The sequence below is a fragment of the Fringilla coelebs genome, assembly GCF_963513975.1.
Source record: "Fringilla coelebs genome assembly, chromosome: 14".
Lineage (NCBI taxonomy): Eukaryota > Metazoa > Chordata > Aves > Passeriformes > Fringillidae > Fringilla > Fringilla coelebs.
Window position 1 is genome coordinate 7,963,406 of NC_140040.1, and position 24,369 is coordinate 7,987,774.

Here is a 24,369-nt window from a genome sequence, read left to right on the forward strand (position 1 = left end):
GCTGAAGTTCAGTGCTAGCAACTGATACAGGCACAGAGTCATCAAAAGAGACATTAAGTGCAGCAAAAACCTACAGGGGAGTTGACAACACAAAGCCCCTTTACTATTCCAGTATAGCCCTGGAGCTGGCGATCACTTTCAAGCCATTTCTGCTACTTCAATCAGGCCAGAAAAATCATACCATCATCTTAGAGGAGAAAATAAATTGTTCTGCAACAGGAGATCAGGGCTAAATGATCTTCTATTAAGAGCTTCAGTGAGCAGACTGTGAAAATTTGTGCCCTGAATCTTTCACTGCTTAAATACTGATCTAAATTCTTGTCAAGCTTTCAAAAGAACAACACTCAACAGTAGCCTCAAACCATTCAGAAAGGCAACAGAGACAGCTCTCATTTCAGTTCCTTCAGTCCAGAAATGCACACACACACACACACACACCTACCGTGTGGTGGCCTTTTGTAAGCAATGATTTGCCAGCTGCTTCCCCAGGCAAGGAAGTCAGTGTTGGGTATTCAGAGCATTTGCAGACGTTGGGCGGTGCAAGGACAACCTCCTGCTAGTCTGAAGAAAGAACAGCCCTCTGGGCCTCACCTACTGCCATTAGGAGAGAGTACCAGCAGCTGTGAGGAGCAGGTACCCCTTGTACCCTACCCACAGCTAACAGTGTAACCCATTTAAAGAAGCAAGATGTAGCAAACAACATAAAAGAATCAGCTCTGCGTATCACAAAGATCAAGGGGGCAAAAAACATGGAAGGATTTTTCTGTTATCAAAGAGCTCAAGAACATAATTTTGTTGTAACCTGGTACCAGCAGAAAACAGTGCTCCAGAGCTCACTGCAAACTTCTGTTGCTGGTTCTGTAACCAATTGATATAATAACTACTGTAAACAAAACATGCCTTAGCCTTGGGGTTTGCAGTCTCATTGTCACCCAGGCTCCAGCCATTGCCTATTTCATCAAAAACTGGTAGAAATTTCTACTGATTCCTCTGCAGTTCCTAAGGGAAACAGTAAGCACTGAGCAGTACACAGGACACTAGAAAAGCAATGATGCAGGAAAATATGCCTTTTTCTTAGTTACAATTCTTAAGAAACTACAGCTAAGATACTGGTGTCAAAAGCATAAAATCAGCATCTTAGAATCCCTGAGCAACTTCTGTCCACATAAAGCAACCAATGTTTCAAAGGACAGTGAACAAAGTGAATGAAGTTCATCAGTGAACAAGGGGTATTCCTACAGTCTGGCTTACCCAGGGAAGTAGCACAGTCCCTACTATGGCTCACAGCCCTCCTCAGATTTTTCAAACAGCTCAGGCAGCATTGCTAACATGAAAAGAAAGAGCAGCAAAGCCCCAGCTCTGCCTCCTCCTCCTCCAGATTTAGGCAGGGCGGGTGTTACTGCTGGGAACTGCTGCCCTCTGCTGTCACACCAAACAGGCCAAGTCAGTTTGACAAAACCAGCTTTACTGCTACATACAAATAAAATCCCCAGGTAAGAACCAGCAGTTCACAGAGCAGTCAGATTTCAGGTGGGTTCTGCCAGACCCCTCAGTTCTAGTCTTACACATTTATAAAACACCTGGCCCTTCTTGCAGCACAGCCTGAGAGGCCTCTTGTAAGCCAAACTCAGCCTAAAGCATGATTTTACCCAGCCCATCCCCTTGGCTGCAGCTGTTTCAGAGGCAAAAGCACTCAGCTGTTAGTCTGCTCAGCATAGCACCTCTTACTGCCTGAAAATCTTTTTAGTGAATTGTGAACATCACCAGGGAAAGTGCCAGCCAATAATCCTGCCGGCAACACAGAACCTGGACTAGGCTGAAGGAATAAAATGTGTTACCCTCATCCTTGTGGGACCAGATGAGCTTCCTTCCTTGTCTCAGCCTTCCCATGACAGTGTCACCAGGGAGCTCTGCCAACCATTATAAACACTGGTCAGATGGGGAAGCCTAAGTGAATCTGAATTACATTTATGAATGTTATGAAGTTGAGTAAAGACTGGGGTCTGCATATAAGGACACTCTGCAGCTCTGATGCAGGAAAATCTTGGCCTTATTTTCCCTGAGGTCTGTATGAGCTCACAACAAAAGAAAAAAACAGTGTAAAGAAGACCCACTGTGCCTCAGAGCCCAGCTCCAGCCTGCCCCCAGCACTCAGTTCGCACTGGGCCCACAATGGACACATCACATCTGCCAACTTACTTGATTTCCTCACCAGCAAAATCGAATGTTTTGGTGATTGTCACTTTTCCTGAATCTTTGGGCTTCTCCTGAGGCTTATTCCCACTGTTCTCTTCTTCAGTCTACAAAATACATGAAGGAGAAAGCAAAATAATGTATTTGTGGAGCCAAGCCAAATTATTATTCCAAAGGGCCGAGGACCCAACACAGACCTTGGGTAGCACTGCAGTTTAGACTGGTGGTCAAAGCAAGTCACCCACAGACAAGGTAAAAGAAATAAATAAATTTCATTCCACCAGAATGAAATTCCCCATTTTGGTTCCAGGCTGTCATTGAAGCTCTAGGATCAAAACAAACTAAAACAAGAAGTGAAATTGTAATAAGTGTAGGAAGGAGCAAGAATACATTGCAGTGGTTCAGAAAGCAAAAGCCTGGAGACTTGGTTCTCTCAAACTAAGCACCACCAAGCAGGAAAGCTGCCAAGGTGAATTCCACTAAAGTACGTTTAGTTTTACTCAAGAACAGAGAATAACAAAACTCATCAGCAGAAAAAGCAATGCTGATCTCTCTACTTGTCAATAACATCTCTTGTATTTGAGAAGGAAAAATATTTATCAAGCAATTTGTCACCAATGCCTCTTAATTTACTCAGTCACAGCTACAACTGCTAAAAGGATACATAAAAAACCTCAACCAGTGTAAGTTACCAAAGTAAACCCCAAATTCTTGGTCTGTATCAACCACACACCACAGAGATCTTCTAGAAGGCCATGCAAGCCCAAGAAGTTCACAAAGAGAACAGAGGAACTGCATGTCTCCATGAATTATTCCAGGCTATGGAGGAACTTTCAAAGACATCTCACATTTTAGCAACCTACCCATAAAAGCAGAACTACCTAGAAGAAAATGTTCACTTCTCTTCTTCCCTCTGACTCTACAAGTAACCACCCCAGCTGCTCAGTCAGTAATAAGGAGAAGCAGGAGGGCTAAGATGAAAGGACTCCCCTTCCAAAAGTTGCAATCAAATACTACAAAACTCTACTTGCTCCACAACCTCCCAAGAGTCACAGAATGAAGCTTCACACAGTCAGAACTGCACCCACCAGGCAGACTCCTGTCTTCTGTTACTGAACATTTATTTTGGCTGACCATCTAAAAAACCCAAACTGATAATTCTAGCAGCAGAGGCTCAGTTGTGGTACATTCTTCCCTTCTACCACCTAAAGCATGAAAGGTTTTGACAAGGAAACACATGCACCTGGTTTTACTGAGAACCAAATCCTTTGAAATAGCTACCACACACAGAATTCTCTCTTCAGAAAAACCTCTGCACACTGAGAGCACCTTACTGGGGCTTACCAAGGACACAAGAAAGCCAAATTCAATCTTGGTACAAATGTGCAACATGCAGCACCTTCCAGACCCCCTCCATGAGGATGGAGGCACAGAGAGTCCAGCACAGACCCCTCTTGTTTCCCCACTCACACACACACACACACACACACACAAAGCCTCTTTTTTAAATTTTTTTTTTCTTTTAAGCATCAGGAAAGGCACAAGCCTCAGGGAGAGCTGTGCTCACATGCACAACTCAGACCAAAGCTCATCATTCCTGTGTCAAAAGAGGCATCCAGGACTAGGAAGGGAAGCCAACAGGGCTGTGTAGGACACTCCAAGCTGCTGACAGCTCCAAAAGCAGCACCACCTCTGCATTTGGAAGGAAACCAGCACCTTGCAGTCTGGCCCTTCAGGAGATGTGAGCCTCACAAAGCAGAGGGGGCAGGGGAAACCCCAGCCTCTTCCCAGCTCTGTCCAACACCTGACACCAGCCAGAACCAAGAGGGCATGCTCTAAAACTCCAGGCCCAGGCCCCCATTACCTTCTTGATTTGTGTCCCTTGGGTGGCAGCCACAGCTTTGGGCTTCTGTCCTACATCACTGAGGAAACTGGCCCAAAGAGCATCCTCTTTCTTTTTTTCTTCTTCTTCTCTGATTCTTTCTATTTGCTCTACGTCATCCACTTCCTCCTCTTTCTGCTCCTCTCCATTCTGCTGGGCCTTTTCTTCCTCTTTCTCATCTGCCTCTAGTAAGAGACCTCCTTTCTTCCTCTTCCTGAAAGCAGACGCCAAAAAAGAAGAAAAATATGTAAATGGAGCTGCTGCAACACTATTCCAGAGCTGAACTGCAAGCCTGGGTGAAGCAGCATAATATTTCATATTTTTACTAACACATCCAATTTGGGAGGCTCTCTCTTAACCTTGCAGTGTATGCATTTTATTTAAAAATGGTGCTGCTCAGAAGATACAGTGAGACTGATGCAGGCAGTGCCCCCGAAGTGAACTGACCCCTTTGCATGCATTTCTGTGAGTATACAATGTGCTGAAACACCGGCACAGGTTGGCCGGTGGCTGCCCCATCCCTGGAAGTACTCAAGGCCAGGTTGGATGGAGGTCTGAGTGACCTGGTCTAGGGGGGGTGTCACTGCCCATGGCAGGAGGGTGGAACAAGGTGGTCTTTAAGGTCCCTTCCAACCCAAACCACAGGGTCCTGTGGTTCTGGGATAATGCAGGAGCCATGAGGGGAGGAGAACCTGGGCTAGATAGAAACCAACCTCAACTAAAGGATGTATATACTTATATCAACGTGAGAAACCCCGTATGTGCGTGCCTTGCACCGAAAAAGGTTAAAATAAACAACTGCTGCTGGGGAGGGTTTTCAGGCACGCTGTCTGTCGGGGCCGAGGTCCTCTGTTCCTGCCGCCAAACCGGAACGCAGAGCAGCGTTTCCCGCTCCTCCGCCCCGCAGGGCAGCAGCGGCGGACCGGGCCGGTTCCCAGCGGCCGTACCTGCTGCCGGGGCGGCGGGGGCTCCTCCTGCCGCGGGGCGGCCGCGGGCTGTCCGCCGGCTCCTCCTCCCGCACCAGCTCGCTCTCATCATCCTCGCTGTACTCCGCACCTGCAAGCACAGACCGTCAGCGCCGGGGGCGCCGGGAGCGCCGGCTCCCACCCGCCGCCACTCACCCGAGGGCACATAGTCGTCATCCTCGGCCGAGGAGTACTGCTCCTGCTCCGACTCCGAGCCCGACATGGTGCGCCCCGGCCCGGCCCCGCCGCCTCGCTGCTCCCGCCCGGGCCGCCCAGAGCGCCGCCCGCCAGCGCCCCCTGGCGGACAGGAAGAACAGCCGCGCCTCCGGGGGAGGAGAGACGAGAGTCCGCCAGCGGGCCGGAGCGTCCGCCAGCCCCACCGGGACTCCCAGCGTTCCTTGCGGCCCACAGCCGTTCCCATGGCAGCGCGGGGTCAGGGCGGGGCCCGGCTGCCCTGAGACCAGCGCCGATTGGTTACGCGCCCTGTCTATCATCTTAAAACGCTTCCCATTGGCTGGGGCGTGCGGAAAGGGCCGGGCGGAAGGGGCGGTGGCGGATGGCGGCGGCGGGGCGGGCGCGGGGATGGACGGCGGCGAAGCGGGCGGCGGTGGCGGGGGGCTCCTGCAGCAGATCCTCAGCCTTCGCCTCGTGCCCCGCGTGGGCAATGGCACCACCACCTACTCCAGCCCGCTCTCCACCTTCCCAGGTACCTCCCTGCTCGGAGCGGCGTCCGCCCGACCGGGCCGCTGGAGGCCTGCGGGCCCCGGGCCGCCCTCACAGCCCTTCTCTCCGCAGAGATGTGGTACGGCGTCTTCCTGTGGGCAGTCGTCTCCTCCCTTGCCTTCCACGTCCCGGCCGCGTTGCTTGCCCTCTTCACGCTCCGGCACCACAAGTACGGCAGGTTCATGTCCGTGAGCGTCCTGCTGATGGGCATCGTGGGACCCATCACCGCCGGCACCCTCACAAGTACGGCAGGTGCCGGGGGCTGTGGCGATCAGAGGTTGCCTTCGGGAGCGCGTGGGATGGCGGTGTTCCGCGGGATGGAGATTACCGTTCTGGCTTTATTTCCCCCTTGCCCGACGTTTGAAAGGGTCGGACAGTGCCCCTTGTCGAGCCCTGCATCGGGCATACCAAAGCCATCGGGTGCAGAGCCAAGGGGGCTTTCACATTTCTGAGCACATTTCTGGAGGAAAATCTCTCAGAGGTTTGGGGTCAGTGCCCAGAACTGGGTAATGTTTGCAGCCTGTGGGCTGTGGGTGGGGGATCTTCTGACAAAAGTATGTCCCAAGCCCCACACCTGCTGGACACCTCAGCAGAGTTTCAGCACCAGTTGACCCATTGCCACCAGCAAGCACTGGTTCTTGGCTGAGGTTTGTCAGACATCCCCAGCCCAGCATTCCTGCCTGCTGGTGAGCAGGGAGAGGTTCAGACCCCGCTGTTCTCTGCCCCAGCCTCACATCCTGAGGCTCCCCCTCATCCCTGTGCAGAGCAGCTGTCTCACCTTCACGTCTTGGCTTTTCCCCCTCTCCACAGGTGCTGCCATTGCTGGAGTTTACAGAGCTGCAGGGAAAAAAATGATTCCCTTTGAGGCCCTCATTTTTGGCGTGGGCCAGACATTCTGTGTGGTGGTGGTTTCCTTCCTGCGCATTCTGGCCACTCTGTAGCTCCTCTGGAGAGGCTGGAGAACACAAACCAGAGGGGGAGCAAAGGACCTGCTGCCTCAGAACAAATCACAGGGAGCACAGCTCCAGCCTTGTGTGTCTTCTGCTGATTTAAGGAATTGGGACGGCTTGCTCTTGCCTCTAGTCTGGCTTGAAGTTTTAAAATTGTGAATTTTGTTACTTTTTGGTAACATTAAGTGCCAAGTGAAACTTTATTTCTCTGGAGGGTAGGAAAATGGCTACCAGAGGAAGAGACCTGGGTACCTGTCACCAGTGATGAATTGTAGTAACAGGGCACAACTAAAATGGGACACCAGCTGTGCTGGGGTAGGAACAGGACCAGAGTGACATCGTGTCCTCAGAGCTCACTCACCACTTTGTTGCTTGGTTTTCAGTGAACCTGAAGCTCTTTTAATGTCAGTTTTTAAATTAAAAAATTGTTTTCTTCCTGGCCCAAACTTCTTAATACCAGGTCATAGCCATAGTGGATTTGGGAGCAGCAAAAGGAAAACTCATTTTAGATGGATGAGAGTGCAAATATGTGTTTGGGAGCTCTGGCTGTGAATGCTGCACAGGGGAAATGACTGGTATAAAAATATTTTGTGAATTTTATTACAGCAAAGCTCTTCTGACCCTGTGAATGTTTTGCCCAGAGGCAAAGCAGAGTGGAATGGGCACTCCAGAAATCCCAGGTGTGCATGTGGGTGTGCACAGCTCTCCTCAGGCTTTGAAGGAGAACAACTCTGTTCTCCTTTGACTTTACTGACGCTGTTCATGTTGGTGTGCTGGAGCTGGGTGTCTGAACTGATCTGGGAGTGGCACTGGCCAGCTTGGATAAAATCCCTGCTGCTGCTGCTGAGAGCTGCATGGCTGTGGCTGGGGTGTCCCCAGTGCAGGGAGTGTGCCACATTTTCAGCATCCAGCCAGCAGTGTGCCGGGGGCTGGGACAGCTGCAAGGCTCCTGGCAGGAGCCTGGGTGAATCCTGTGTCCATGTGAACACAGCCCCAATCAACCCTTCTCCACAGGTAGCACTGTCTCCTCATGAATTGTTTTAGTTTGTTTTGGTTTTGAGTGACTTTTAACTAACTGGTAGCTCTGCATTGTGCCTGGAGTTGTGCTACATGGCTGGGGCACTTGAGCAGGTAACTGGGTGCTTCCTGGGGCTTGGTTCTTTGGGGAAGCTGAGGTTGAATTCCAGGGATGTGGCTGGGCAGTGCAGCCACCCCTAGGGGTTTGCTGTGGTCTGTGTTTGTACCCAGCTCACACCGTGTGGGCTGCAGAGGGAAAGCACTGTCTGTGTCCAGCCTTTCAGGGGACAGTTGCCATCTGTGTCTTCACTGAATTCCTCTGGTTTCCAAATCAGTTCCTTTTGTACCTGCAGCATTTTCTAGGGCCATTTATCTACCATGCCCATGTCCTCAGTGCTAGAATGACTGGATGTGGCACTTAGTGCCATGGTCTGGATGACATGGGAGTGGACCAGTCAAAGGACTGGATCTTAGAGGGCTTTTCTAAACTAAATTGACTCAGTGACCCTTCAACAGGGCACTGTGTTTATGGAAAAGGTTTCTCTATGCACAGACTCCTCAAGCGTGGTCTGTCGACGGTGGGAGGTGTTTTGCAGGAGCTACTAACTGAGATTACTCTAAATTTTAGCCTATGTTAATTCAGGGAATATAGATGCACAGTTTAGGAAATAATTTAATGTGAATCCCTCTCCTTAGGTGGGTGAGGTCCAAGTGGTGTAACATATACTAAACCCTAGATCTGTGGAGAGCCCTGTGTGCTGTGCTGCTTGTAGAGAGCCTGTCTTCCTGCCAGGGCAGGAACAATGAAAAAGAAGGAATAAATTTTCTTTCTTTTCCCCCTTCCCACCTTGTATTTCAGCATGTGTACAGAGTGCACAGTTTAATTTACAGGAGTTATCCTGTGTTTTTCTGGATGGATTAAAAGTATCTCATGGAATTTGAATAGGGTGGGTCTGGCTTTACCTTTCAGGCAACACCAGACACCAAAGTCCTGAGCACCTGCTGGGTTCTCCTTTACCCTGCTCTGGTGCCTGGCACCACTCAATAGCCATTAAGCTGATTGCAACTGAGAAAGCACTTTATCCATGTGCCCCATGCTACAGCAAGAGGAGGTTTCCTTGCAGGAACAGGGCTGAAAGGTGCAGGACACAAATGGGGGTGTTACAGAGCTCAGAACAAGTGAAAATTGCTCAGTAAAGTCACTCAGTGCTGGGTGAACTGAAAACCTCCCGTTTTCTATCCCTTGGGATCTCTGAGAGTGTTTTGAGGGGGTTCTGGCTTACTTGAAGAGTTGGCAGCTTGATCCTGTGTGGAGTATTTGGAGCTGGCAATGTCTCTCTATGCCTGGATGCTGTGAAATTTTCAGGGAATTTGCATAAAATGTGAACAATCAGCTGATTTGTCTTGACATAAGAGCACAGGTGGCAAGTTCTTTGTGTCACCTTGGTGCTCACAGAGCATCCTCCACTCTGCTGGCTGCTGCTGGCAACCTCCCTCTCCAGTAAAACCAGAGCTAAACAGAAAGGAGGAGTAGCCTTGAGCTGAAGCACCAGATGGCAGTTGAAGCACTGGTGGCAGTTTCTTCCCCTCATTAGTTTGGCCTTCCCTTTCCATTCCTTTATTCCAAGTGAGGCATATGGAGGAATCCCTTCAATTTTCACCAGGTATTGGTAGACTTTGCTCAGTCAAACTTGACAAAAACTGCAAAGAGCTGGCAAAAACAACACTGAGATGTCCTGGGCCCAGCAGTGCTGTGAGCCTCTGCTGGGGATCCCAACCAGTGTGCTGATTGAGGAAACACCTTCTGGAGAACACCCACTTATGCTGAGGCTCTGTTCCCTGTGTGTGACATCCCCTCTGCCCCCACCCAGCTTCCTTTCCCTCACAGCTGCAGCTGTCATGAACAAATCTTTGTAGGATTGAAAAGTCTGTATATTTTATTTTTCTACTGACACTCCTAATCCTGGTGGTGATTATCAGTAAATTCTGTAACTCTTGAGGTGAATGAGTGTTGTGTGTTTCTTCTGCAGCATGACAAGGAGGCCTGGGTTGTGCTTTTCAAATGAGCTGCACTCCTGCTTTGCTTGGGGCCATGTGCACCAGAAATGTCCTGGTTCTGATGGTAAATGTTGTCTCCATTAGGAGCTGGACCTGCATCTGCAGCCAGGCACCACAGTCTGAGGTGACATCTCACTGCTGCTCAGTTACTGGGGACAGGCTTAGCTGTTGTCCCTGTTGCTGGGGGGATGTGCTGGGGGCCTGCAGCCCCTAGGCTTGGTGCTGACCTGCTCCCAGCCCCTGGGGCTGTTCCACCCTGGGCAGTGGCTTTGCTGAGCCAGCATTCAGTCCCTGCACACCACTTGGGCTCTCCTGGGCGTGGAGGTGCAGGAGCCCACAACTCCCCTGCGTAGCTCTGGCTAACCCCAAACCAGAGCAGTATCTGCATGGCAGGGCCAGCACTGCTGTTTATTAGTGTTTATCTGTTTACCTACAGAGCCTGAGATGGGCCAAGCAAGCATTTGTAAGAGGGTGGCAGCTGTGCCTGGTGGGCATTTCCAGGGGGCATGGTAACCACCATGACTTCACTGCTCCCCCAGACTCCCAGAGGAGCACGCTCCAGGTTCAATATTGGCCTGAAAAATTCACATCCCAAGTCATCATGAATCCAGGAGGTTTTATTGGCAGTAAAAGGTCAAGACGTTCTCTTGGTTTCCTCGTGTGAGGATGATGGGGGGTCTCAGGTCCTGAGAGAGGGTCTCGAGCCAGGCCATGTAGAGGGAGCTGGGGCAGCGGCCCTTCCTGCCGATGGGCGGGGTGCTGCGGCACAGCGAGGAGGGGCGTGAGGCAGGGCACAGCCCCTTTCTCAGTCCACTGCAGGTTATTTCCCTTAAAAGGGGCAACACCACATCCTCCCGCCCAACAGGACCCAAGCTGGAGCCCTTGGTGTCTTCCAGGGGCTTTTCCTGTGGTGCAGCACTCTCACCAGAGAATTAGGGTGTCTGTGCAGGACCTCCCCACCCAGGGAGGGGTGAACAGCCTGAGGGACCATTCCCATGGGGCAAGAAACAGGCGTGAGGGCATTACTGGCACCTACATGGCTATGAGCGCTGCATCCCGCGAGTAATCCAGCAAAATCTCATTCAGCCTCACTTGTCGGAGCGACTGTGGAGCAAAGAGCATCGAGAAACACAAAACAATGGTTTCCAGAAGGACTAAATTTTGCCTAAAAAGCAGAAGACCCTTTGCAGGAGCTCTCCTGGCACTGGTGCTACCTTGGCTCTGTTTTTATCAACCTCCTCATCAGAAATCTTCCAGGGACAGCCCTGTCTCATCTCATTCACTGTGGCCTCATCTTTGAAGCCATCGTTCAGCCTGAAGGGAGCGATGAGGTCGTCAAATCTCTTGATGCTGCAACACAAGCAGACAGTGCCAAGGAAGAGGGTCTGGGCAGGTTTGGGGGTGCTGTGGGGGCACGGGGAAGGGAAGGGGGGTGGTTACTGCTCTGGCCGGGGTTTCTGGTTGATGTCAGGGAGGATGTGGACCTCATGGAAGCCGAGGCGGAACTTGCTCAGTAGAGAGACAATCCTGATGGAGGGAAAACGACATATTTTCCCAAAGTTAGCAGGGAACGGTATCTCTGACAGGGGCCTGCCACAGCAGAGAACCCTGCTGCTGGCCTCAGTTTGCACTTTGGGTTTTCCACTCTGCAGCCACATTGATTTCCAGAGAAATGAGGCAGAGCAGCCAGGTCAGAGTTCACAGATCCCATTATGGCAAAGCTGGGAGAGCTCAGCAGGATGGGAAGCAGCTTGTGTCACCACCTACAGGACAGTGGCAGTGGCCACCAGCACTTACGCCTTCCTCTCCTCGTCCATCCTGTTGATCTGCCCGCCGACAAACACCCGGATTTTGCACTTTGCCCACCGCTTCTTGCGCCCCAGGAGGTAGGGGATGAGCAGCGTGAGACCTGGCCCCAAAACACCGGGTGGGAGATGCAGCAGTCACCCCCAGACTCACCAGTACTTCCTTGGTGCCAAAGGCCAGGGATGCCCTGGCCCATTTGGCAGGGCTGAGCCCTTCTGGGCACTGCAGTGGAGGTGCTGGGCTCACATTATCGGGACAGATGGAAGGTGAAGGTTACCTCCGTCATCAAAGAGCCAGTAAATGTCAATGGTCTTCTTGCCCTGCTTGCTCTGGAAGATGGTGCTCGCCTGCTGCTCACTGGCCAAGGCGGTGGGGTCTACTGCTGGGGCAAGAGGGTCCTGGTGTCAGCAAAGGGCGCCACCAGACACAGATTAAAGGCATCACTTCTTCCTAGTCCCAGCCTTGCTCCCTACGGCTTGAAACCCCCACTGTGCCTGAAACTAATCCTCAGAGTTGGGGATGCTCTAGGGGGTCACCAGCCTACCTGTGCCTGGGGCTGCTCTGCTGCCAGTGCCATTCTCAGGGTGCTCTGCTGCCTCGAACATGGGGTTAACTGAGGAGGGAGAAGAGCAAGGGCAGCACAGCAGTGCCTCACTGTCCCCATCCCTGTGGATCCCAGCACAGGAGTGATGTCCCACCAGGACTGCGGCCTTTGTCTGGGGACATGGTGCTGGCTGGCACATCCCACAACTGCATGTCTCTCTGCATCCCCAGCTGACCAAAACCACTTACCATGTGCCTGCAGCACTCGGGAAACATTCAGCCCTTCCTTCATCCGCATCAAGCACACACCGTACTTGAAATCAAACGCGTCGCTGGAGGGAGGGAGGAGAAGGCAGTTAATGGAGGGTGCACTGTCAGCCCAGCTGGACCCTGCACACGTGACTGCAGCCATCAGTGGGGCCACCACAGGTGCCAGTGTCCCCGAGAGGTGGAGGAGCCAGTGTGGCCGTACTGCAGGATGCCCACGTAGTCCTCCAGGCTCTGTGGAGATGCCGTCCGCCAGTTCCTCTTGTAGCCCAGCACTAAGATGTTAGGTCTCATCTTCCCGAGGCCAGCAGCCTATGGATAGATATCCCCATGAGACCCCTCTGCAGGGACAGACGGACACAGGTGGTGTCAGTCCACTTCATGGGGGAGCCTGGAGATCATGGAGGGAGGTCAGAGCTCCCCCAGGCTGTGACAAAGAGAAGGGACCCTGCTGCTAGAAGGCCAGTGATGGCTGTACCTGGATGAGCATTTGGACGCCACTTCTCAAATCCTCAGCCACCACATCTGTGTAGAAAGCCTTGATCTTCCTCTTCATTAGCCACTTAGTGTGGCCATCTGCCATCAGCCGGGACTCTGGCATCTTCTGCTTCCGTGGGCCCTGCAGGAATCAGGAGCAGGAGCTCAGGCTGCCCCTTCCAACTGCAACAAGTCTTGCCACCAAGAACTTCTAGCTCCTCTCTTCCCAAATCATTGGCAAGAGGTGGATGTAACCACTGCACACATGGGAGGTTGCAATCACAGCCAAGAAAACCAGTGAATCCAGGAAGTCAACAGCCAGTGCACAATCCCAACAGTCCTGTGGGTGCAGATGAGCTGGTTCTTACTGCACCCAATTACTCTGGAGACTTCAGGGCTGCAGGACCCACCTGTCCTCTGAGCAACTACTTCATCTTTCCAAATCTTCTGCAATTAATTTGCAAAGGGAAGCCATAAGCCCACAGGGACATCCTGATGCTTCACCAATATTGCTTAACAACTCAGAGAGGCTTCCAGTTGACATATTTCATCACCCAGCAGCACACAAGTAGGCACATTTCAACCTCCACCCTGTGAGCCCACCAGGATACAACTGGATTTCCCAGCCCACCACCCACTGGTGGCCAGAGCCCCCAGGACAAGGAACCAACCAGTTTCTGCAGGTGACTCACAATCAGCACGTTGCCACAGAGCATCAGGCTGAGGTTCTTGGTGAAGGTCCCCACAAAATCCACCAGCGCCGGGCGGAAGTTGGGGGGGCCAGTCAGCACCAGGCACTGCGGTCTGCAGGCAGGGGGAAAAGGGGGTGAGGAATAGTACTTTGGAGGCATCCAGCCTCTTTGGAATGAGCCATGTTTCTTCTCCCATGCTTGTCCAGTGGCCATGGGGAGCATCTTTAGAATGAGAAAACACTATGTGGCCTGAGGCTCCAGTCTCACTCTTTGGTCTTTTTATATCAGATGACACCAATGTGTCTGTGTCTGCCTGGAATGGAGGGGGCAGGGTTTGCCCAGATTTCTACCTTACATGGCACACACATGGGATTTTGGAAACTGACACATTTTGCTGCAGTTCCTGGTTACTGAGGGTGGTGGTGAGGGTGTGGCCATGGGCACGATGCCTCCCTGGGTTTACTGGAGGCAGGAGCTGGCTCTTCATCCCACTCCCTCCATGCCCAGCACTGCAAATGAGCTGCCCTTGCCTGTAGTTCTTGATGTGCTCATCCACTTCACTCAGCCCCACTGAGTAGTTGAGTGCCATGTTGTAGGAGCTGGCTTGCATGGAGGAGCCCCAGTTGACATCTGATGAGGAAGGAGGATTAGCAAAAAGGCCAGACACCTTCTGGGGCATTGCTGGTGCCGGGTTACCACCACCCACCTGGCTTTTTGTAGAGGACATATCCCAGGAGGAAGATGACGATGCCGAAGGCAATGAGGGCTGCCCACCAGGTCAGCAGGAACATGATCACCACTGAGACAGCCGCTCCAAAGAGAGCAGCCCACTTGCTGTAATACCGAAAGGAGGGTCGCCAGCCTGCACGCAAACACACACAGCGGCCGCTGCCGGGAGGGGGAGCCGCACGGGGAGCCGGCCGCCGCAGGGCACGGCGTGGCGTGGCACAGCCCACCTGGGGAGTTGGTGATGGAGGCGTGGAAGCAGCTGAAGTTGATGAGGGCGTAGGAGCAGAGGAAGAAGTTGGAGATGATGGGGGCGATGGCATTGAGCTCAGCTGTGGGAGGAGGAGAAAGAGAGGGAGCTGTCAGTGGTGGAGACTGAGCCAGCCTGCTGGTGGCAAGCTGCAGGAGGGTACTGGGGCAGCAAGCACCTACCGATGAGGATGAAGCCAATGGCAATGACATAGGTGAGCATGTAGCCACGGATGGGCTCGCTGTTCTTCCCATAGCCCTTCCCAAAGAAGCCGATGAGAGGATAGAGCTGGTCCTTGCAGAGACACTGCAGAGAGAGACACAGTGGGGACAGCAGGCTTTGCCAGGGACGTGAGATGGCAGTGCTGTGGTGGCTCCTGCATCCGTAACAGCAAGGGCCAAACTGGAGCCACGCCCTGTGTTGACAGCAGCATCCTCCTTGCCCCAGGGCTGCTCATGGATGCAGAGCCCTGCACCAAGGAGCATCACCCACTGCTGAGCTCAGGAAGAGGAGCTGGGGTGTGCAGACACCACCCCCTCACCTGGAAGACTTTGGGGGCTGAGACAAGGCAGGCCAATGCTGAGGAGAGGGTAGCGCCAAAGATTCCTGCTGTAATGAGGGGGCCAAATCCAGACACCATGCTCATGCTCTGCATGAAAACCAGGGGATCAGCATTTCTGGTGCACCCCGGTGGGATTTCCAGCCCCAGGCCCCATCCTGCTGCATTTCCTTTAACATTATCCAGGCAGCAAAGTCCAGCCACATCTAAAAGCCCACTCCCTGGGGCCTTCCTGTTAAAAAATGTCTGTTTCAAGAGCATGGGTGCCCCCCAGGTTGGCAGGGAGGGGCCAGGCATTGCAGCTGCCCTGGGAAAGCCATCCATTGCAGCACAAACCTGGCCAGGAGCAGGAACATGGTTCTGAGCGGTACCTGGTAGTAGTTGCTGAGCCCATATCGGCAGCTCTGCTGCTGGGTGCAGGCGGTGAAGTTCCAGCCGAAGCTGCAGGCCAGTCCCTCGCAGCCCGGCGAGCCCACGGCCACGCTGTCGTTCAGGCTGCCTGAGGCATCTCGGACCACACAGGCACCTGGGGGACACACAAATCTAGAGCAGGGCTGGCACCTCTCCACGGTTTCAGGAAGCCCAGCCCCACATCCCATTGCCTGTGACAACTCCCAAGTCCCTGCCATGGGGCTTTGAGCAATGCCAGGAGCTCCATTGCCCACCCAGGATGACTTTGCCCTACGTGGGGGTAGGAACAAGGTCTGGCACCTGTGGCACTCATACTGGGATATCAATGCCAGTGTCCACAGCTTGCTCCTGGCTCCTATGCACCTGCATCCTCCCAGGCCACCTATTTTGGGTCGGGGCCAGCCCACCCCCCTACCCCCCTCACCCACTGCACTTGAGGATGTGCTGCTTACCAATGGTAGCAGAAAGCACCAGGTAGGACATAGTAGTCCAGAAGATGGCCATCAAGGTGCCCTTGGGGATGGCCACGGCAGGATCCTGCCCAAGGGAGTTGCAGAGATATGTAAGACAGCTTTCCAGCTGTGCTAATGCAGGCAGCTTATTTGTGGCTGCTGTACAGGAGAAATTTTAATGCACTGTATCACAAAGCCACAGAGAATCTCCTGGCTGAGCTCAGAGTTTGCATAAGAAATAAAACAAAGTATAATTGTTGGGTCAAAATGAAAGCCCCTGGGAAAATAGGGCTTGAGCCTTGAGAAACACTGGCTCAGGTAGCAACAGTCACAACCCACCTTCAGGTCACCTGAAATGTTGGCCCCAGCCAGGATGCCGGTTGCGGATGGGAAGAAAATGGAAAACAAGCCAAAGAAGGAGCCCTCAGGTCCACGCCAGTTGGGCACAAAGTTCTGAGCAAAGATATCAGCTGGGGAGGAAGCAGAGGAGAATGATTTGAGGCCTCTTGGCAACTTTTTTCCTGGCTAAAGCACCTCAGCATTGGCTGGGGGCATGGTGCTGATGGCAGGGACCCCATGAGAGGGGACACTGTGCTTTTAATGACATCGCTCAGCAAGGAGCACCTTCCTGTAGCAAGCACCTCCCCAAACTGCAGCAAAGAGCCAGGCTCCAGAGATGCACTTGGACCTGCTGAGTGCAACCCCAGCCTATGGTGGACCCACCTCGGTAGCTGAAGAAGCCCTTTGCTTGCTTCTCAGCAGTGGCTGGGATCACTGTCCCCACCAGGTAGTTAATGAAGGAAACCAAGATGACCAGGAAGAACAGTATCTGTGCCTGCCAGACCAGAAAGAGCCAGCTGAAGGATTGGGTGTTTGGGCACAGAAAGAGTGAAAAACGAATTAGGAGAAACCCATGCCCATTTTTGGGGAGCTACAGGCATCCTCTGCTCCTCAGATGCCTGGTGGCCAGGAGGGACAACTCTTATCAGCCCAGGAGAAAAATGTGAGCAGGAGTTAGGGTTACCTTGGCCTCCCATTCCATGCCAGCCAGGGAGATGCCCAGCAGCACCGTCACAGTGATGACTCCAATGATTCGGATGTCATTGGTGGGGTCCACGATGAGGGAATTGTGCTCCTGAGGAAGGGGAACTACTCACAACACGGAAATAACCCTCTTCCTTACCAAACCACAGTTTTTTCTGTGTTATAGCAGCTACTGTTTGATTATCAGTGGTCCAAGGATAATGCAAATATTTATAATCAACACAGGTTGTGCAAGGAGAGGGTGGGGATGGAGGGGTAGGGGGGACATTGGGACCCAGAGGACACAGAGCTGCTCTCTTACCTGCAGCAGGTCCCGGACAGTTTCAGCAAAGCCCACTGTGTGCATGGCCACAGCCACGGCGTTTGCAAAGGCAAAGATCAGCCCGATGGAGCCGCCCAGCTCCGGCCCGAGGCTCCGTGAGATGAGGAAGTAGGTGCCTCCTGAGGCAGGGAACACCCCATGGCATTACTGCTTCCCCCACGTTTTTGGGGTTCCACCACACCTCACAGCCCATGCCAGGACTTCACATCCATGGGGCAGCCCCAGGACAAAGAGACCCCTGGAGTGGCCAGGAGGAAACACACTACCTGACTTCACTTTGCCATTGGTGGATATGGCAGAGATGGACAAGCCGGTTATGGTGGTCACTGTCACAGACATGAGGATGATGAGCCATGTCAGGGCTGCGGGGAAAGGGCATTGCTTCACTGCTGTATCCCCCAGCCATCCCTAGAAGTCCCACCACCCCCAGGTGTCTGGGTGATGATGGGCCCAGTGCCACTGTCCAGCCCACGGTGAACCGCAGCACTCACCGATTCCTGCCTGGGCGGTGATCCAGGGCAAGCGCAAGTAGAGGATAACTCCCCAAATGTTCAGCATGCAGCGAATCTGAGGGGGGACAGAGAGGAACTGGCCATCAGGGCACTGACACCTGGGCATGGCCAAACCCTGCCAGCTCTGCCTTCTCAGAGAAAACCACCCTGCTGAGGAGGGCAGGGAATTGCTCAAAGCACATGTGCTTGCAAAAACAGAGACATTGGTGAAAAATGCAACAAGGGTAAAATGCTTAAAAGGTAGTAGGGCAGGAGGACGCTCCATGGGGGATGGGTCACACTCACCATGACGCCCTTCACCCATCCAAAGCGGACAGGTTCTGGCACGGAGTCTCTGCCTGACTCCCCTTCTGCTTCCTCCAGCCCAGCCTCCGGCCCAGTCTCTGGCAGGCCATTGCTGTGCTGCAGGTCAGACACCGACGTGCGAAGGCGGCTCGGGTCAGGCTGTGGGACGAGGGGAAGGCAGGTGAGGGTGGCCTTCAGGCAGCTGTCCCTGGAGACAATGCTCTGGTTGAGCACACAGCTGCAAACAGCTGGATTCTCTGGCTTCTCTCAGGGCCTTCTTGGGGATGTGCAGTTGGCACAGAACCAGTAATGGCACCAAGAGGCAGGAGACAGAGTGACCCACCACAGACACTTCGCAGGAACCAGCAGCATGGCCAGTGGATGCCAGAGATGCTATGGGTACAGCAAGCCCCCTGTTACCTTGAGGATAGAGTGCAGGTCAGCCAGCGAGGGCCTGCCCTTCCTGGGGTCGCCCACCCCCTTGCTGTTGGCATAGTGCTCGTAGGCTGGCACCACATCCACCGTGTTGTAGCCGAAGGTCCTGGTGCAGAGGGTGCTGCTGGACAGGTGGGTGGGCTGGACGCTGTCACAGCTGGACCCCTCGGTGGGTGTGTAGGGACCCCGGCCCCCCTCCTCCATGCCCAGCAGGGTGCTGATGGTGAAGCGGCCGCTGCAGTGGGCTGGGGGCAGATCTGGGATGGGCAGCTCAGCCATTGCCCCTGCCCAGGAGCCTGCCAGGTGGGGGACAGGGTGGAGAGGGGCTTGCCGGCTTTATACCCCGCAAAACCGGAGCGAGGTGACCGGCACACACCCACCACTGATGCTAATAGAGGAAAGGAATCAGCTTGAACCACCCCGAGCTGGTCAGGGGGAAAAAAATAGCTGGAAGGGATACCAAAACCACCATAATGGGCATCACTGCCTCCCAGCGCTCGATGGGGGCAGCGATAACGGATTTGAGATTAAGTCCCAAGGACAGATCAGCAGAGAAATGCAGCGCTGAGTTTGCCTCCGGCCCCAACCCAGGAACATTCAGTTCACAGGGATTTATTATGGAAAAAGGGAGCAAGACTCCCACGCACCCTCACCCTTCCCTGGGATACTGCCCCAGACCCGTCAGATCTCGTAAATCATCCTGGCTGGTTTCCAAGATGCTGCCTGTGGCATTGAGCTGGGCCGGATGTGGGGAGGGGAACAGCACCTTTATCCCACAGCGAAACCAGGGGAAGGGGGGAGTGTGACATCAAGGGATCTGAGGGATGCTCCTGCTGGAACTGAGATTCCAGGCTGCTGGAGAAGACAGGTACACAGAGTAATGTAAGTCTGTCTGTGCTTGTCCAGGGCCCGGAGCTGGCAGGTCTCGGTACAAGGCAGCAGAGATGCCCATGGTCCCACAGCCCCCTTCCCCTCCAGACCCAAGGACAGGGTACCACTGAGCCCCCAGGGCTCAGAACTGCCCCCAGTCCCATCCCTGAGTTAATAAGCCACTTAAATCTTTGCTCCCATCACACAAAACACGAGCTGAAGCTGTGTGGCCGTAACCCCACAGCCACAGGAGGTGAGGACAGGGGGAGGGATGGGCGTCCCTTACACCCCCAGCCCCTGTCACATGTGCCACGAAAGCAGTTACAGATAAGATCAGCAAAGACAGCAAATAAGGCCAGCAATAAAATTGGAGGGCAGCCCATTGGAATTTCAGCTCTGTGTGGCTTTGCAAGTTAATGGAAAATTGGGCCTGCCTGCCGTGCTGCCTCTGGCTGTCTTTGCATTCACACACAAATTTTGACCTGATTTTTGAGGACTTGCTCCAGCCCCCTTGTTTGTGCTAGGGCAGATGGCTGTGATCACCCAAGCCCTGTGCAGCCACTTACCCGGGGAGCTGGGGGCAGCAGCCCGGTCTGCATCCGTGCTCAGCCCTCGAAGCACTGCAGAGCACCTCGGAGCCTGGAGAGCAGGGACAAGGGCGAGGTGGGGACCAGGAAAGAGCCTCACCCCAGCACTTCACACAACAACCTCCACAAAGTGGACACCAGCTTCCTCTCAAAAGAGATGCACCAGCAGACTCACACCCAGCAGAAATGGCTTTATTTTAGAACCTCACTGTTTCATCAAAACCGCTGATTTGCCCAAAACAGCACAAATCAGTCTCTTAAGTGGGGGTTCTGTTAAACACAGCACAGTCAGAGATGCTCCGGAAGACACAGGAGGGCTCCAGAGGCGGGTGAAGAGCGAAGCGAGTGGTATGATGCAACCCTGGTGTAGTGAAATAGCCGGATTGTAGGAAGCGCTTGTCGTCGGCCTGATTCACAACACCAGCTGCAGCAACAATACCGGGGCCGGCGGCGCGGGGAGCTGCGGCAGAGAGGGAGCTCTGCAGCCTCCCTCCAGCCCCTCCACTCACACGGAACAGGTGCCAAGTTGTTTCTGCAGGGCTTTCCCTCACTTCCAGCCGATCCCCCATTTTGTTCTGGATATTAAATGCATCGAATGAACCCAAAAGCGAGTTAAGCAGAGTATGGTGCATTACACAGCTTCTTTTAAAGACTGCCTAAGTGTCATATTCCAAAAGGCTTTAATGAAGCTTTAATTGACCTGTTTCCATCCCTGTGGAAGAGGGAACCTACCACCCTGAGTGACACGGGACACACGAATGATGCAGGGTCTCAGCACTGCAAACCCACTGTGCAGATCAGACTCAACTTCTCAGCACCACAGCAAAGGAGGCCTGTGAAAAGAAAAGAGATGGTTATTCAGCCAACTGCCAGTAACCTTTCCCAGTGGGAACACACAGGTCATCTCCCATCTCTTCCAGGCATCATCTCCATCTTTCTAACTTCAAATCCAGAGAGAAAGAGGACAAAAATGCTGGTACAGGGACATGAACAGAGGCAGTATTTGAATGCTGTCCCACCTCAGGGACATGGAACTGAAATTAACAATATTCTCTTTCAGGCTGGAAGGAAAACATTTTGCTTCTTTGATAGGCTGGGGTGACAAGGGTTAGGAGAGTAACAAAACCAAAAGAAGTTCATTGAATTCACTTTTTCTGAACACAATTCCTTCAGCTCCTGCAAGGAACAAGGTCCAAGCAGTGTCTTAGACAAATGCAGTAGTAGTAGGAAACAGTGGTGAACAGAGAAGCCACCTCATTTAGCAGGCCTACTCCAGCCAGAGGGTCTGGAAAACATAATGAAAAATCAGATTGAGATGCAGAATCTGCATTCAGCAGGGAAATTCAAGAAAAGGCAAAGTAGTAGGAATGTAACCCATAGGCAAGTACCCTATGACCAGCATACTCTGGGGTAATGGTGGAAATACTTAAAAGGATTAATTTTGTTGTCTGGACTAGAAAAACCTCACAGAGACAGCTGAGAAGACAGGACCCACTGACACCAGCTTTCTGACAGTGTGTAGGAGGCAGTGCCAGTTCCCACAGGAGCTGACTGTCTTCCCTTAGCTCAGTGTAGTTTTTACCAGGTTAACCCTGGGCAGAACTTTCAACTATTTTTTTTCCTACTGAGCTGGTAACATAGAGCAGAAGTTTACAGCAAGTATTTCTAGATTGCCCTGCAACTCCCCTGTAAATCCAGACCACATCACTCAGCCCTTGGTCCTTGGAGGAGGTGCAGCTTTAGGAGCTGCTGTTCTGGAATTGCAGCATGTGTGGATGTTTCAGAACCACAGAGCCACACAAACTGTGGGACACAGACCTGGAGACTGCCTGCCTCTGCTGCATCCACACCAGAACAAGATTGTTACACACTCTCACAGCAAACACCTTTTCACTTTTTCCTCTCATCTCCTGCAGCAACACAAGCTTCAGCTGTATTTGACTCAAACCAGTGAGTCACCCTTCAGATGCATCTCATCTACCTGGAGGATCTGTAATGCCAGGGATTAGTCCCAAGGTAGGAAAAAGCAGATGGAATTATCCTAAACTTAATTTGTGCTTGCTTTGTGTATAAAGAGCAGAGTTCCACTGACTTAGAGATTTGTCAGTTTTTATTCAGAATGAATTCAGCTCATATGAACATTGCTGGCTCTGCTGCACACTGTGCACTACTCCCTGTTGTAAAGGGAGTGCATGGTGACACCACCTTTGAACAGGCTATACCAAACAAAAGGCACGAGTTTAGTGACACCCCTTCCAGCACATAAGCTATTTAGAAAAGGCTAAGCTTGTAAATTAGCCAAGTCAGAATGATGGTGCAAAACCTGAAGGAGCAGAAGCTGATTGCTCTCTCCAGCAGAATAAGCATGAGGTGGAGGGAAAACAGGGACATCTGGAAAACCATGGGGGTGCCTGATTCAGCAAAGCACCAGGATGTGCATCAGCATCTACCTCAAAGCAGCAAAGCCCTTGAAGTAACACAGAGGAGTCAGGTTTGCCAGAGCCAGGCTCAGGCACTGAGCTGGAACCTGCCACTCTGGGACATGTGGGAAGATGGATGGGATGTAACATTCACCACCTGCACAAACCTAAGAAGAAATCACAGGGCAATCAACAAGTAATAAATTAACTCCAAATATCTGTGGCACTTTCTGTTATACCCACAATCTCTTATCTTGATGGAAATGGGGCTGGTCTTACCTTCTCAAGGTTAGTCTCGGGACTTGGACTCCCTGGGGTTTATTTCCCATCTGTCCATCACAGAAGGATCATCTTGGATTTTGAAAGCATGAAATAATTCAGTTTCTAATTAGCTTAAAAAGCAACCAAAGGCTGGAATCACAACCACTGGGCACAAAGAGAGGAAACTATATACAGACATCACCTTTCCCAACACCCAAGAAGGCTGAGAAGCACCAGAAAGCACCTGCTATAGCCTCCTCGAAGGGCAGCTGGAGAAAGGGTACTGTACTGCTTATAGAGGGTCCCCAGGTTCAACACTAGACATCAGAACATGCCAGTGGGGCAGCGTGATAGCTCTCCTGAGCAGGGGATGGGCAAGAGGCAGGAGAACAAGGTCCTGAAATGGCAGCACTAAGAGCTGACCCCAAAGGACTTCATTTCCTGCATGAATGGCAGATCAGGGAGAGGGAATTACAGGGGGGAAGGTGGCCCTCACCCTTCCCAGACTCCAGCAAGCCCTGTCCCTCTCTTGCTCGGGTCAGTGGTTGCCTGAGGACAGGTGCAGACTTGCCAGACTCTCTCCTCTATGGGAGGTGATTTCATGCTGGGAGTAACTCAGGGACAGGGGCTGAGCACCAGCAAGGAAAACACAGGAGCAGGGTCATCCTGCAGGACTGCCTCTGGGGCAGCCCTGGCCCCACCATGACTGTCCACAAACAACAGGGAAAGTGCCTGTTCTCTAGGGAAAGGGATCAGTTCTTACCTGAGATATGCCAAGAAGTATTTCCACACAAATATACCAGAAATGTTAACAGGCAATACAGCTTTCCACACTCACCTGTTGACAAGTTTGTTAAGCAATTCCAGCCCACTCCCAACCCCAAATAACTCCTTAGTAACTCACCAACTCCCCTTTACCTGCAGGGTGTTGTCCAGGTCTCCCTCAGCCTTCAGCTGGGACAGTCCTGGCCATGCTACAGGAGCACTCCATGCTGTACACAGCCCTAGCTCTATCCTCTGAGAACCCAGCAGCTGGTTTGCTAATGCTGAGAGACATGGATTGGGGTGGCTGGCAAAGCCCTCTGCTTCCTGTCCAAAAGGTGGACAAAACTTATGCTACAACATTTCTGGTGAAAGAAGTAATTAGGAAAATTGTCATCACGTCAGTCAGATATTCCTCCATCCCAGTAAACTAAGACATTGCAAAATGGAGATGAATTCTCTCCCATGATAGCTGTTAACATACAAAGGCTGAAATCAGTCCCTACATTTTGCTGCCTGGTCTGCATTCCAAATGCCACATGTTCTCATATCCCTGTAACACAAGAGCATGAGACAGCAGCAGGGGAGCAGCAAGAGTAACCACCAACATTCCTCCCATTTTTTTTCAAAGATAGGTAGTTATATTAAAAATAAAAGCTTCTACTAGAACATGCTCCTTGGGTTTTCACTCTTCTTTAACTGTAGCTCAAAACAGTTTGAGGGCTTACATTTCCTGCTAAAACCAACAGTAACATCCCCCCCCACCCAACACAGCCTCACCTGGGCCTCTCTGGTTCAGATTCCTTGCTTCTGGTGAGCTCAACAGGGGCCCACTTGGAATGCACTGACTAAAATTCACATGTTGCTCACAAAAAACCCTCCTACCAAAATATACCTGAT

General features: G+C 52.4%; 3 protein-coding genes across 3 annotated transcripts in view; 1 reads left to right on the forward strand and 2 right to left on the reverse strand.

Annotated features, from left to right (window-relative positions):
* CFDP1 (craniofacial development protein 1) overlaps positions 1–5,326 on the reverse strand; it is a 60,331-nt gene extending 55,005 nt beyond the window's left edge. Inside the window, exons 1-4 of the mRNA XM_084215015.1 lie at positions 5,197–5,326; positions 5,023–5,131; positions 4,058–4,289; positions 2,200–2,300 (exon numbers count right to left, since the gene is read on the reverse strand). Of these exons, the coding sequence (XP_084071141.1) occupies positions 2,200–2,300; positions 4,058–4,289; positions 5,023–5,131; positions 5,197–5,263 (509 nt within the window). The 5' untranslated portion in view covers positions 5,264–5,326. The remainder of the gene's footprint in view (positions 1–2,199; positions 2,301–4,057; positions 4,290–5,022; positions 5,132–5,196) is intronic.
* Positions 5,327–5,622: 296 nt separating this feature from the next.
* TMEM170A (transmembrane protein 170A) lies at positions 5,623–9,727 on the forward strand (the record flags this gene model as incomplete). The annotated part of the gene is made up of 3 exons (XM_084215072.1): positions 5,623–5,746; positions 5,836–6,006; positions 6,574–9,727. The coding sequence occupies 3 exons, from the start codon at positions 5,623–5,625 to the stop codon at positions 6,702–6,704; spliced, it is 426 nt and encodes a 141-aa protein (XP_084071198.1). The 3' UTR covers positions 6,705–9,727.
* Positions 9,728–10,405: 678 nt separating this feature from the next.
* Positions 10,406–18,848, reverse strand: SLC12A3 (solute carrier family 12 member 3; the record flags this gene model as incomplete). Its single annotated transcript, XM_084215414.1, has 26 exons — positions 10,406–10,547; positions 10,825–10,892; positions 11,003–11,138; positions 11,229–11,315; positions 11,586–11,697; positions 11,872–11,976; positions 12,139–12,207; positions 12,387–12,469; positions 12,610–12,716; positions 12,883–13,023; positions 13,574–13,685; positions 14,104–14,203; positions 14,280–14,435; positions 14,530–14,631; positions 14,732–14,855; positions 15,091–15,198; positions 15,480–15,634; positions 15,972–16,056; positions 16,311–16,441; positions 16,695–16,806; positions 16,996–17,106; positions 17,317–17,456; positions 17,604–17,699; positions 17,829–17,904; positions 18,135–18,293; positions 18,555–18,848. 26 exons carry the CDS (start codon positions 18,846–18,848, stop codon positions 10,406–10,408), a joined length of 3,111 nt encoding a protein of 1,036 aa, XP_084071540.1.
* Between the last annotated feature and the right edge of the window lie 5,521 nt (positions 18,849–24,369).